Source organism: Notolabrus celidotus, chromosome 16, assembly GCF_009762535.1.
Source record: "Notolabrus celidotus isolate fNotCel1 chromosome 16, fNotCel1.pri, whole genome shotgun sequence".
Taxonomy (NCBI): Eukaryota; Metazoa; Chordata; class Actinopteri; order Labriformes; family Labridae; genus Notolabrus; species Notolabrus celidotus.
In genome coordinates, this window is record NC_048287.1 from 14,633,080 (window position 1) to 14,647,302 (window position 14,223).

At 37.5% G+C, this 14,223-nt stretch overlaps 2 protein-coding genes and 1 long non-coding RNA gene across 5 annotated transcripts; 2 read left to right on the forward strand and 1 right to left on the reverse strand.

Annotated features, from left to right (window-relative positions):
- Window positions 1-7,055: 7,055 nt before the first annotated feature.
- Window positions 7,056-8,766, forward strand: LOC117827555 (BET1 homolog). Its single transcript, XM_034704148.1, has 4 exons — window positions 7,056-7,249; window positions 7,468-7,574; window positions 7,821-7,877; window positions 8,514-8,766. The coding sequence occupies exons 1-4, from the start codon at window positions 7,231-7,233 to the stop codon at window positions 8,667-8,669; spliced, it is 339 nt and encodes a 112-aa protein (XP_034560039.1). The 5' UTR covers window positions 7,056-7,230; the 3' UTR covers window positions 8,670-8,766.
- Window positions 8,767-9,314: 548 nt separating this feature from the next.
- On the reverse strand, window positions 9,315-10,039 carry LOC117827557. Its single transcript, XR_004634237.1, has 2 exons — window positions 9,864-10,039; window positions 9,315-9,753 (listed from the first exon to the last, which is right to left on the reverse strand). It is a non-coding gene; the product is annotated as an uncharacterized LOC117827557 (long non-coding RNA).
- Window positions 10,040-11,366: 1,327 nt separating this feature from the next.
- On the forward strand, window positions 11,367-14,192 carry LOC117827554 (BET1 homolog). 3 transcript variants are annotated; one of them, XM_034704146.1, is made up of 4 exons: window positions 11,367-11,550; window positions 12,430-12,536; window positions 12,783-12,839; window positions 13,484-14,192. In XM_034704146.1, exons 1-4 carry the CDS (start codon window positions 11,532-11,534, stop codon window positions 13,637-13,639), a joined length of 339 nt encoding a protein of 112 aa, XP_034560037.1. In that variant the 5' UTR covers window positions 11,367-11,531; the 3' UTR covers window positions 13,640-14,192. The 3 variants fall into 3 exon arrangements, with proteins under 3 accessions (XP_034560037.1, XP_034560036.1, XP_034560035.1); XM_034704145.1 differs by lacking the exon at window positions 11,367-11,550 and adding an exon at window positions 11,692-11,737; XM_034704144.1 differs by lacking the exon at window positions 11,367-11,550 and adding an exon at window positions 12,022-12,063.
- Window positions 14,193-14,223: the final 31 nt, after the last annotated feature.

Below are 14,223 nucleotides of genomic sequence, written 5' to 3' on the forward strand. Positions count from 1 at the left end.
TGGATGCTCTAAAGCAATGTGACCAAGAATTAAACTTAATAATGAAAGATGACAATATAAGCAACAGAATATTTCAAATGAAAATGTCCAAATGAAAAATGATGAAGTTGGATTTGAAATAATTCACACTGAATACTGTGCACTTATAGGCAACATAAATGAGGTGAAAAGAGTCAACAGAGAGCTTTTTTCATGATGTCTTTCTGTGGTTTTCAGATTCCTCGATTGCTCTATTTTGTGTGTATTCAGAAGGATCCTTTTTTTGTGGCTCTTTTCCTTTATAAGACAGGACAGCTTGAGAGAGAGAGAGGCAGGAAATGTGGAGTGAGAGAGAGGGATGACATGCAGCAAATACCAGTTGTTGATCCTACAACCAGTGCAACAAGGACCCTCCACATGAAGCGCCCACTCCAGCAACTGAGCTAAACCAGCGCCCCTTTATTCAGAAAGAAATTAAGTTTGGCATTTATAAAGATGCAGATGTTTCCTTCTGTGCTTATTAAATAGATTTCCACATAATGTCCCTGTGGTCTCAAGCCCAAAGTGCTCAGAAGGTCTGTAAATCCTTCTCTCATCACCACACTGATCAAGAGTTAGAACGGCTTCTCTCAGATTACAGCCATGTGTTATCTCAGTCCTTATGTGCTCAACCATGCCTTTTTTCAGTCTATTTTTTCCATGCTCTTTTTGTGATTTTTATCCATCATTTAGTTTACTGTCCTTCACTAACCATCTGCCCTTGAGAATTTGGCCTGTCTTGCCCTGTCTTCTTGCCAGTTCATCCTCCTCTGAAGCAGCATTGGTGTTCCTTGTTTTTATAATGTCTGCGTGGTTTGTTCTCAGCCAGCCTCTTGGAATTTGCCTGGATTGGACAGCTTGTCCGATTTACCTTTGCCTGCCTCCCACATCTGCAAGCCTTGTGGCCATCACTGTAAATGTATATGAACTGCACAAGATTCAGCATTGCAGTCCGTGTCTGTGACCCCTGTCTTTTTGTTCTGTTTCCTGTTTCATACAAACAATGGCCTTTTAGGGGGACAGGTTTTATTTCTTTACAGCAGTTTTAAAAATTTAATGTGGGAGCCAAATTGGGTTTTTTATTTTGGTTCATTTTGAGACACATATATCTTTCATTGGTGATTCTGGCTCTGTACACTGGGTGGTGCTTTGGCATGTGTTGAGCACAAAGAGCTCCAGTTGTTTGGAACCATGTGTGAAAGAAGCAACCATGTCTCAAAGCATTGTGAGTTTGGTTTGCATGTATCTACTTTATATTTAGATTGCATTAGAGTTAATTTTTTTTGTTGTTGTATGGGTTACAGGAATCGTGATCATGGATGTGAAATAAACAGTTAGCTATTTAAAAACTTATAGTGAGCATTAGACATTGTTTGATGTTGCTTTGCTAAAACAATCCTCCAAAGTAGTTCCGAAATTCACCCCTCGGTTTAGACACTTAGCCAATTGGATTTGTTGAAATTTCTCTCCACAAAACTTTTATATTGTGACACCTTTCATGGCAGTGGAGTAGTCTAGCTACTCTAGCTAGCCACTGTTAGATAGAGCAACAACAATGCCAACTAATTGGGAATCAATGAACTGCCAGTTTTAGATGTTATAGCTATAATTTAAGCTTTTAGCTAGCTTAACAAGGCTACAGATGCTGCTAAGACAAACAGCTAACTAGCTTGGTGGACTTGTTTGCTTGAATTTACAATACTGCTAGCTCATGACTTTAGCTTACCATTTTCAGCATTGATTATTTTTCTCCAATAAAAGTATATTGTATACAATAAACAATATTCTATTGATTTCATGGTTCTGCGTTCATTTATGTTGTTTATATCTGTTAAGGGCTACATTACATTTCCAAATGCAGCAGCTATATTCTTCCCCACACGTCTCATTGAAACCCATTTACTGATGAATGAAAGGTATTTGGTTTATTTTGAATACCAACGTCATCTATTCAGGATCCAACTCCTCGTATAAAAACAATTTACAAGCCAGAAAATTTCAAGCATGGATAAAGGGGGCAGCCAGAGTTCTTTCAACTGCGGTTCAAAGCAGTGTTAAGTGTGGGAATGAAAATCCTTTCTCCTGAGACTAATAGGAAGCACAATAGCATACTTTTGATCTCTCCTCTGGCAGGTTTTCCCCCACTCTGCTCTTCCTTCGTCATCTGACTCATCCATCGCTCCATTCTCTGGAGAAATCATGCTAATCAGCGAGAGCCAGATTTAGTTAAGCAGCAGCAGTGTACAGTCAGAGGTGCAGTGCAGATAGGTGAGCAGTTCTCATTTTCAGCTAATTATGATCCTGTCTCGCCAAATGTCGGCATCCTCCACTGACAGGGGAGTATCTCTTGAATGATCATCATAGACAGCTTAATGGGATGTTATTTTCCTAACTTTCAAGGCAATGTGCATAATACCTTTAACAAGCATGTTTTCATGCATTTCTTTTCCCCTATAGATGATAACACAAATGACTTGTGCACTTTATTATTCGGTTTCCTGGCTTTCATTAAGCCTTTGGAGACCGCAGCTTTGATTTGTTTCTATTTACAGACTATACAAACCCGCACTGGGAAATATGCCTTCTGTTTTTTGAATCTCCTATCACTGGCCAACAGCTGTGATGATTTTTGCCTTACTACATGGCTGCTCTACCAGGTACAGGACTCACTCACATCTTGGTAGAGGAGCTTTCTCCTTTTTCGGCTCTAGTCCAGGAATAACCCTCAGAAAACACAGCAGCTTAATGATTTTGTCTCCATGGGAGGATTCAATGCTTTGAAACTGTGCAGCTGTTTTTTTATAAACTGGATTTGGTTTCATGTATCTGGTTCTCTTTATCTGTTCCTGTGAACTCAGTCTGCTTTATGTTCTGTTTTGTGTGTTTTTGCCAGGTCTCTCTTGATGAGGAGACATTTTACCATTTTCTTTAACTTCTTGGTTAATCAAAGTAATAAATAAATGCGTGCCAAATTGTCTGTGTTCATGTCATTATTATATTTCATAACCAGTTAAGACTTCAGATCTCCTGCTATACAGGATGAAGACTGCCTTCTAAAAACCTGGTGCCAAAACAAAGCACTATGGTCCTTACATTATAACAATCCTGCATAAATCCCATGCTTATTCCAGCTTCTGGAAACAGGATATGATGTTTACATGCACAACATAAAAAACGGGATGATTAAAAATTCTGATCAAAACACCTAAAAGTCCATGTAAAATCACTCAGTCTCAGTGACGGCACCCGTTGGTCCCTGAAAAGGAATTATGAAGTCAAGCAATGGCCCAACCTAACTCTTGGTCAACCTAGAAACAGACGAAGAGGTGGAGTTTGGGTTTGCCGTAAACCTTCTGGCAAATGGCTATATTGCGTCTGCCTGTAATTCATCTCAGCTACGCTCCTAATAATCCAACTCTGCGCATAACTTTAAGCCATAATATCTGCAAAACTGATGATTTATAGAAAAATTAACCCCTGTACAGCCTGTATGAATACAGAGATGAGCTATTCAGCAAAGAAACCCAATCCTTTTTTGGGGTTGTAAGCATTTTAAACTCAGCTGTAGAAGTAGGCATTTTAACATTGGTGTTAATGGTTTTTCCTTCGCTTTTGGAGCCAGCCCTAAGTGGACACTCAAGGAAATGCATTTTTTTGGGACTTCTGCATTGGCTTAATTTCTGCTGGGTATATAAGTTTTTTTAATCCTTTTTGGTTGCTGTATGGGATGAAATTAGCAAAAAACGTAAGTCCCTTTAACCGGTACCCACCCCCTGCCAGCGTTTTTTGATATTAGAGCTACCGACAGAGAAATGGTTAATCTTAATGCTGATGGTTTTTGTTTTCTCTTGTAGTCATAAAGAGGTTGTTACTATTCATTACCAGCTTAAAAACTCCTCACCGGAGCTTTAACTACAGAAATAAAGGCAAGGAAAGAGAAACACACCTCCAGCTTTTGTCCGTGTTTCTGGCTGCAACATCAGCAAACTGGCTTCTGGCAGGGTTTCATATGAGCTGTGCAGTTATAAGAGTGGCATCAGTCTTTTCAAGCCTCCACATTAAAGCAAATAAGAATATTTAAAAAAAAAAAAAAAAAAAGCTCATCTATTTATTAAATCTAATCCTGACATTCAATCTTGGGGAAAAGCTTTTGCCATATTTTGTGTTGGATATAATAGTCCAGACTAGAGAAAATAGCAGATGGCACTGGAAACTGGTGCAGCTATTTAAAACACTGTTCAAAGTGTACAATTTATACAGTGCATATATATTTAGAATATCTCAAGGGTAAGATCTGGCTTTAACACACAGCCCTGCACATGCCTCACTTCTTAAGCATTTGTGCATGTTTTAAGCCAAATGTGTGTTAATCGTTGCATCAGGGGTGTTCTGTGTCCACAGAGATTCAATGAGGATTAAGAGCAGTCTCTAAACGTCCAAACACTTTCTCCACTTTAAAGAGCCTCTGTTAAAGCCAACGCTCTCTGATCCACCAAGGCGGAGATGTGCACACTGTTCAATCAATATCCTCTGTTTTTCTGACACTTAAGTCAAGGTCATGCATACAGCAGAGCCTTTGGGTGATACATAAAAAGATGAGCAGTGGGCCATTGAAATGCATTATAGCAGAAAGGAGCTTTAAGTTGTATTTATTTATAAGATATTGGATGAGAATAAATTAACATCATGGAAGCCATTTTAATCCCTCATATCATATCAGCTGTCACCTGTAATATCAGCACAAGGGTAAATGAGGAATGATGAATGAGAGGATATAAAGGAAAGCTAATCACAGCTGAACATCACCTCCAGGATTTTGGAAATATTGAGGAACTCTTTTCTATTCTATACAGCATGGACGGATTTGTCAGTAAGCTCCGCTATCAAATCCACCAAGGATATTTGTCTCCATTTCATGGTGGTCAGATTTCAAAATGTTGAAAGCTAGCAATCTGTCTGTGTCGAAACGGAACATCAGAGCATTCTTCCCCTTATAATAAAAATCTGTGGTGTTCATTCGTGATGTAAATGAGACATTGTACCAAAGACAGTTAAAGGTTAATTTGCATTTAATTAGTGTGAGGCAGCTGGTATGAGTTTAGCAATACTGATGATGAAAATAAGACCATCATACATTTATCCAAAATATATAAGTGTATCCTAACTGGACTAGGGGAAAAATAGAAAGTAATTAAGATATTTAACAATATAAAAAAAAATTAAACCTCATGACAACCTGCAATACTGCTCCTTTGACACAAAATTGCATAGCTGGAGTTGTTACCAATCTATGGTTTATAGCCACAAGAAAGTTATCTCTCTTACTGTGTTAAACCTTCCCTCTTTCTGGGAGATGTCCAGGGTCAACCTTTGGATTGGCATCTCCAAGTCACTAACAGTGTGCCTTGCTCCAACCGACTGCAAATACTGAGACTGAAAAAGAAAACAGTGTCTGCTTTATACAGGATGAAGATTAAACGCATAAAGAAATGTATAAAGAAAATAACATAGCATAAATAAATTTGGTGAAAAATAGTAAGGGAGAAAAAACAACAAAACAAAACAACTTAATAGAACACTATTGCTAAAATTAGTAACACCATCACTAAAGCTGGGTTTTTTTTACTCAATATAATATACCCAATAAAAAGTACTTGTGATCAAAATATCACAATACAAGGGGCGCTGGTGGCCTAGCGGTCTAAGCGCCCCACATATAGAGGCTACAGTCCTCGTCGCAGGGGTCGCCGGTTCGATTCCCGGCCGGTTGACCATTTCCTGCATGTCTTCCCCCACTCTCTACTCCCCACATTTCCTGTCTCTCTCCACCTGTCCTATAAAATAAAGGCAAAAAGGCCAAAAATATAACAAAAAAAAAACCAAAATATCACAATACATGACAAATTAAGGTAGTGTTCTTTCATGTTTAACTGTGCCACGTCTAAGAAAATGAAAAAGATATCATGGGGGGATCCTATAAAAAAATTCCAAAATTCCAGAAAATTTGGAATTCGGGGTCAAAAAGTTCTAGAACAAAAAATGATTAAACTGGAAACTTGTTGTTCGGTCCACCCATTCCTGGGACCTTGGAGACTTCCCCGGGGAAGGCACAGTCTCCTTGACACACAAGAAGCTGCAGGAGAGAGAAACAAAAAAGGGTGAAAAACACACAAACACGTGTCTGTAGGAAAAAGCAGTTTTTGGAATAGGGAAACACCCAGACCTACAGAGACGTCAAAGACGATGCTGAAGCTACCCGGGGACCCATGACACTCAGACAAACCCAACATAATGAAAATCATGTATATGTGTTTGCTCGGGTGAAAATCACCCGGCGATAGTGTTCTAGGGTTAAAAAGAGTCAAAAAAATCAGTTAATTAGAAAATGTAAAAATGAATCAGCATTCACACACACAAACACAAACTTGAAGCAAATTTGATTCAAGATTCAAGAAAGGTTTATTGCCAAGTGAGATCGCACACACAAGGAATCAGAATCAGAAATACTTTATTTATCCGGGGATTTGTTACAGAATGGTCTAATCTACAGGATGAAAAAGTCAAAATATTAATAGAAAGAAGGAATAAAATAAGATATAAATATGAATGAAATAATATAAATTGGATTAATAATAAGTATATAAATGCATAATAGTTACAGTTTGCTATGTTACAAAAGCACTGGGAATTAAGGTATTATTTGTATACAGGATGTTACAAAAATGCTAAATTTGACGTGGTGATTGAAACACTGGTAATTAACAAGACAGTAAGGACACAACAAGACAGTAAGGACAATAAATATATAAACCTAAACACAAATCCAAAATTTCTAAATAAAAATAAAAATACTATCTGTTCAAAGAAAGATATAGAAGTACTTTTAAACACATGAAATAAGTTAAATTAAATTAAACAACTGTAAACTAAGTACACTTAGTAATTAATTTCTCCCTGCATTATGAGATAGGACTGGAAACCGCACATATGTCCATGGCACACCAGCTGAACTACTAGTATTTATCTCTGGATGACGTCAGGGGAACAGATTGACCTTATCGGCTTCCGTATGATGTCGTGGCGTTTGCTGACGTTCATAAACTTGCCACAGTTGCATTGTTACCGCTAACTCTTATTCCTATCTCATTCCGTCAGACTTTTTGCACACACATTATATACATTACCTTGCAGCTTCACCTTCAGTTGTTCAAGATGAGGCGCGCGGGTTTGGGTAAGAAACTGGTTCTTTTTATTCTCATGATTAGCTCGCTAGCTGCTTTAGCTAGCTAACGTTAGCTAATGTTGTCACTAAATCGTCTATAATGCCGGTTGTTGTGTTCTCCTGGTCCATATGTTCTATTCCTTTTGGGGCTTTGCTGTCATTACAAGATAGCCTTACGGATATTATACTAAACAAACTGAAATAATGATCGTTTTCCTTTTATCAAGGTGAAGCAGGCTCTGGGAATTACGTAGCGAGTGGATACAGTGTGTATGAAGAAGAGAATGAGCATCTACAGGAAGGACTGAGGGCTAAAGTCAGTGCCTTGAAAAGTGTAAGTAACATTAATAGATAATTCACTCGTAGTGTTACAGTAAGCGGGTCATATTTCGGGGAAAGGACATCGAAATTGTGATGACTTTTGAGTTGTCTATCTATACTCTATAACACCGTCTCCTTATTTTGGGTGTCATGTTTTGGTATCTATTGTGTCAGATGTAATTTTCTATATTATTAATTTAGAAGTTTATTGATGTGCTTTTCAATGACAAAATTGTGTTTTGATCTTTGATATCAACAGCTGACTATCGATATTGGAACTGAAGTGAAATACCAGAACAAAGTGCTGGAGGACATGGTGAGTTTCACTTTCTTTTCACACTGACCACACTCTGATACAAAGTAGGAGTGATAGAAGAGTTGTCTGATTCGTTTGCTTTAATTAAACTACATTTTAAAAAAACTAAATGATATCTTTTTATAATGGAATCAATACTAGCACCTCTGTCTCTCCTTGGAAAAACAAACAACAATATCAGTGACAGGAATGATTGTCCTCCTAATAGTGTTTTTTTTGCATTATTAATACTGCTGATGGAAAGGAGTTAAAGGTCGTTAGCAGGCTGCAGAAACAGGCTTCTTTGTACAGGACAAGATCAGCAAAGAGATAAGATGTACCACTTGTCAAGAGTTCATCAATATGTACAATAGCTCCTTTACAGGAGCTTTCAGTGTCAATATCAAAATGTCTATAAATAAGAAGGATCGTATTATGGTCACATATGTTGTATTGAAATGAATAAGTTTAAATGTATGATAAATGCAGTGGTGCAGAAGTTATTACTTACAGTCTTAAGTGTTGGAGAAGTGCTAAATACAACTTCCTCAAAATAGTGTTGGACGCTGTTTAAATAATGTCTAGACTCCACCATTGGAGACTGTTTCCCAAGATAACAGCACTTAAACTTACACTTGTGTTACTTTCTCAAACTAGGATTCCGACTTTGACTCCACAGGCGGCCTGCTTGGTGCCACCATCGGCAGAGTGAAGCGGCTGTCAAGAGGAAGTCAGACCAAACTGTTGTGCTACATGCTGCTATTCTGCTTGTTCGTCTTCTTTGTCCTGTACTGGTTCATCAAGCTGAGGTGATAAGAAGAAGACGGTGAATACAACATCATGCCCCGCTGTCTGTGACAACTGATGCATCTCAGAAGCAGTTCAACATAATAAAGATGAGAGAAGGCAAGGCAGTGTACAGGTGCCCATTTCATAAATTGAGCCCAAGACAAGTGATATGAGGACTCACCGGTGTTAATTGTTTCAGACCTGAAAACTCTGCAACAGGGACATAATTGACCATGCGAGGTAGAAATTGTTTACCTGTAGTACCAGATAGTGTATTAACATCAGCCTGATAAACATGGATTTAGAAGCGAAGACACAAATAACTGTTTGTAACCATCCGAGCTGATAAAACAGTGTCCTAAACTCTAACTCTGCACATTGAATGATAAATAGTTATAAGAAGATTAGGTGCTCAAAACATCCCATGTTGAGTTAATTTAATTTAATTATAATAGTAACATTCTGTGTGAAACATGATGTAATGTCAATTTACATTATAAGCAATGGTTCACATTGTTTGACTATGTTGTAAAAATGTTTTTTTTAATGTAAATAAACAAATTTTATGCTCTATAAAGACCAATATACAGTGTGCTACTTGTACAGCATGTGCTGAAATATTTAAACTGAACTGCTATGGGGTTTTGGGAATTAGTTGGACAAAAGAAGTCAGAACCTTTGCATGACAACTTTAATTTAGTACATTATTTACTGTCCTCAGCTGAAAAATAGGTTTAGATTTCAATGGACAAACATTGTTTGAATTAACTTGTTACAATTTACATTACATACAATTTGTCTTCAGCTATTCACATTTTTAAGATGATAAAGAAATTTTGTTTTCAGAGTATTAGTCTGGCCATGAATATAAGAGTTCAAACAATCAAAGGCAAAACGCAAAATATTATTTCCTATACGTATTAAACTGTTAAAACATTTCAGAACTGCACTTCAGGTGATCTGTGTATGGAAGCTGTTTTGTGAATAAATATCACATTATCAGCAACGTTGATGACTTCAATTCTTGGGGAGTGTGTCCATGTACTTGGAAATGATTCCCAGCATGACCTCATCAGCTCCACCACCAATTGACAATAACCTGGAATCTCTGTGAAAAGGACAAATATTATGAACTAGTGACTTTTAAATGCAACAATTATCAATTTTAAGTTGTTACCAATCTATGGTTTATAGCCACAAGAAAGTTATCTCTCTTACTGTGTTAAACCTTCCATCTTTCTGGGAGATGTCCAGGGTCAACCTTTGGATTGGCATCTCCAAGTCACTAACAGTGTGCCTTGCTCCAACCGACTGCAAATACTGAGACTGAAAAAGAAAACAGTGTCTGCTTTATACAGGATGAAGATTAAACGCATAAAGAAATGTATAAAGAAAATAACATAGCATAAATAAATTTGGTGAAAAATAGTAAGGGAGAAAAAACAACAAAACAAAACAACTTAATAGAACACTATTGCTAAAATTAGTAACACCATCACTAAAGCTGGGTTTTTTTTACTCAATATAATATACCCAATAAAAAGTACTTGTGATCAAAATATCACAATACATGACAAATTAAGGTAGTGTTCTTTCATGTTTAACTGTGCCATGTCGAAGAAAATGAAAAAGATATCATGGGGGGGATCCTATAAAAAAATTCCAAAATTCCAGAAAATTTGGAATTCGGGGTCAAAAAGTTCTAGAACAAAAAATGATTAAACTGGAAACTTGTTGTTCGGTCCACCCATTCCTGGGACCTTGGAGACTTCCCCGGGGAAGGCACAGTCTCCTTGACACACAAGAAGCTGCAGGAGAGAGAAACAAAAAAGGGTGAAAAACACACAAACACGTGTCTGTAGGAAAAAGCAGTTTTTGGAATAGGGAAACACCCAGACCTACAGAGACGTCAAAGACGATGCTGAAGCTACCCGGGGACCCATGACACTCAGACAAACCCAACATAATGAAAATCATGTATATGTGTTTGCTCGGGTGAAAATCACCCGGCGATAGTGTTCTAGGGTTAAAAAGAGTCAAAAAAATCAGTTAATTAGAAAATGTAAAAATGAATCAGCATTCACACACACAAACACAAACTTGAAGCAAATTTGATTCAAGATTCAAGAAAGGTTTATTGCCAAGTGAGATCGCACACACAAGGAATCAGAATCAGAAATACTTTATTTATCCGGGGATTTGTTACAGAATGGTCTAATCTACAGGATGAAAAAGTCAAAATATTAATAGAAAGAAGGAATAAATAAGATATAAATATGAATGAAATAATATAAATTGGATTAATAATAAGTATATAAATGCATAATAGTTACAGTTTGCTATGTTACAAAAGCACTGGGAATTAAGGTATTATTTGTATACAGGATGTTACAAAAATGCTAAATTTGACGTGGTGATTGAAACACTGGTAATTAACAAGACAGTAAGGACACAACAAGACAGTAAGGACAATAAATATATAAACCTAAACACAAATCCAAAATTTCTAAATAAAAATAAAAATACTATCTGTTCAAAGAAACATATAGAAGTACTTTTAAACACATGAAATAAGTTAAATCAAATTAAACAACTGTAAACTAAGTACACTTAGTAATTAATTTCTCCCTGCATTATGAGATAGGAGTGGAAACCGCACATATGTCCATGGCACACCAGCTGAACTACTAGTATTTATCTCTGGATGACGTCAGGGGAACAGATTGACCTTATCGACTTCCGTATGATGTCGTGGCGTTTGTTGACGTTCACAAACTTGCCACAGTTGCATTGTTACCGCTAACTCTTATTCCTATCTCATTCCGTTAGACTTTTTGCACACACATTATATACATTACCTTGCAGCTTCATCTTCAGTTGTTCAAGATGAGGCGCCCGGGTTTGGGTAAGAAACTGGTTCTTTTTATTCTCATGATTAGCTCACTAGCTGCTTTATCAATCAATCAATCAATCAATCTTTATTTGTATAGCGCCAAATCACAACAAACGTTATCTCAAGACGCTTTTACAAACATAGGAGGTCTAGACCACACTATGTCAAATTATGAACAGAGACCCAACACCAAGACAGGGTAAGACTCAGTCTGACCTCACCTTAATCCATCATGAGCATTGCACATCGCAGTATTTAGCTAGTTACAGTGGTGAGGAAAAACTTCCTTTTAACAGGCAGAAACCTCAGGCAGAACCAGACTCATGTTAGATAGCCATCATGCCTCGACTGAGTTGGGTCTGGAAAGACAGATAGAGGGGAGTAAGAGAGAGAGGTGATAGTGATGAGACGAGTCGTAGAAGCTGTTGCCGCTGGAGTCCAGATCGTCCACAGCAGGAGGACGTCTACGGCAGCTCAGAGGAATCTACGAGACAATGGAGCTCAGGGACTCCAGAAAGGTCTATGGTTAGTAACTTTAATGGGACAGGCAGAGTTAAAGTAAGTGATGAGGGGGTTGGGGGGAAGAGGGTGAGCTAGGATCCCAGTGTGTCAGTGTGCCAGTTCCCCCGGCAGTCTAGGCCTATAGCAGCATGACAAAAGCTGGTCCAAGCCTGATCCAGCTCTAACTATAAGCTTTATCAAAAAGGAAAGTTTTAAGTCTTTAGCTAGCTAACGTTAGCTAATGTTGTCACTAAATCGTCTATAATGCCGGTTGTTGTGTTCTCCTGGTCCATATGTTCTATTCCTTTTGGGGCTTTGCTGTCATTACAAGATAGCCTTACGGATATTATACTAAACAAACTAGATAATGATCGTTTTCCTTTTATCAAGGTGAAGCAGGCTCTGGGAATTACGTAGCGAGTGGATACAGTGTGTATGAAGTAGAGAATGAGCAACTACAGGAAGGACTGAGGGCTAAAGTCAGTGCCTTGAAAAGGGTAAGTAACATTAATAGATAATTCACTCGTAGTGTTACAGTAAGCGGGTCATATTTCGGGGAAAGGACATCGAAATTGTGATGACTTTTGAGTTGTCTATCTATACTCTATAACACCGTCTCCTTATTTTGGGTGTCATGTTTTGGTATCTATTGTGTCAGATGTAATTTTCTATATTATTAATTTAGAAGTTTATTGATGTGCTTTTCAATGACAAAATTGTGTTTTGATCTTTGATATCAACAGCTGTGTAGGGATATTGGAACTGAAGTGAAATACCAGATCAAAGTGCTGGAGGACATGGTGAGTTTCACTTTCTTTTCTCACTGACCACACTCTGATACAAAGTAGGAGTGATAGAAGAGTTGTCTGATTCGTTTGCTTTAATTAAACTACATTTTAACATGTTAAAAAAACTAAATGATATCTTTTTATAATGGAATCAATACTAGCACCTCTGTCTCTCCTTGGAAAAACAAACAACAATATCAGTGACAGGAATGATTGTCCTCCTAATAGTGTTTTTTTTGCATTATTAATACTGCTGATGGATAGGAGTTAAAGGTCGTTAGCAGGCTGCAGAAACAGGCTTCTTTGTACAGGACAAGATCAGCAAAGAGATAAGATGTACCACTTGTAGAGAGTTCATCAATATGTACAATAGCTCCTTTACAGGAGCTTTCAGTGTCAATATCAAAATGTCTATAAATAAGAAGGATCGTATTATGGTCACATATGTTGTATTGAAATGAATAAGTTTAAATGTATGATAAATGCAGTGGTGCAGAAGTTATTACTTACAGTCTTAAGTGTTGGAGAAGTGCTAAATACAACTTCCTCAAAATAGTGTTGGACGCTGTTTAAATAATGTCTAGACTCCACCATTGGAGACTGTTTCCCAAGATAACAGCACTTAAACTTACACTTGTGTTACTTTCTCAAACTAGGATTCCGACTTTGACTCCACAGGCGGCCTGCTTGGTGCCACCATCGGCAGAGTGAAGCGGCTGTCAAGAGGAAGTCAGACCAAACTGTTGTGCTACATGCTGCTATTCTGCTTGTTCGTCTTCTTTGTCCTGTACTGGTTCATCAAGCTGAGGTGATAAGAAGAAGACGGTGAATACAACATCATGCCCCGCTGTCTGTGCCAACTGATGCATCTCAGAAGCAGTTCAACATAATAAAGATGAGAGAAGGCAAGGCAGTGTACAGGTGCCCATTTCATAAATTGAGCCCAAGACAAGTGATATGAGGACTCACTGGTGTTAATTGTTTCAGACCTGAAAACTCTGCAACAGGGACATAATTGACCATGCAAGGTAGAAATTGTTTACCTATAGTACCAGATAGTGTATTAACATCAGCCTGATAAACATGGATTTAGAAGCGAAGACACAAATAACTGTTTGTAACCATCCAAGCTGATAAAACAGTGTCCTAAACTCTGCACATTGAATGATAAATAGTTATAAGAAGATTAGGTGCTCAAAACATCCCATGTTGAGTTAATTTAATTTAATTATAATAGTAACATTCTGTGTGAAACATGATGTAATGTCAAATTACATTATAAGCAATGGTTCACATTGTTTGACTATGTTGTAAAAATGTTTTTTTTAATGTAAATAAACAAATTTTATGCTCTATAAAGACCAATATACAGTGTGCTACTTGTACAGCATGTGCT

Excerpts from the sequence above, each read along its gene's own strand:
- LOC117827555 (XM_034704148.1), top strand. Across the intron at positions 7,575-7,820 it reads AAGTCAGTGCCTTGAAAAGT|CTGACTATCGATATTGGAAC; the intron begins GTAAGTAACATT and ends TGATATCAACAG. Across the intron at positions 7,878-8,513 it reads ACAAAGTGCTGGAGGACATG|GATTCCGACTTTGACTCCAC; the intron begins GTGAGTTTCACT and ends TTCTCAAACTAG.
- LOC117827554 (XM_034704144.1), top strand. The coding sequence starts at position 12,033 with ATGGAGCTCAGGGACTCCAGAAAGGTCTATG. Across the intron at positions 12,064-12,429 it reads GGACTCCAGAAAGGTCTATG|GTGAAGCAGGCTCTGGGAAT; the intron begins GTTAGTAACTTT and ends CCTTTTATCAAG. Across the intron at positions 12,840-13,483 it reads TCAAAGTGCTGGAGGACATG|GATTCCGACTTTGACTCCAC; the intron begins GTGAGTTTCACT and ends TTCTCAAACTAG.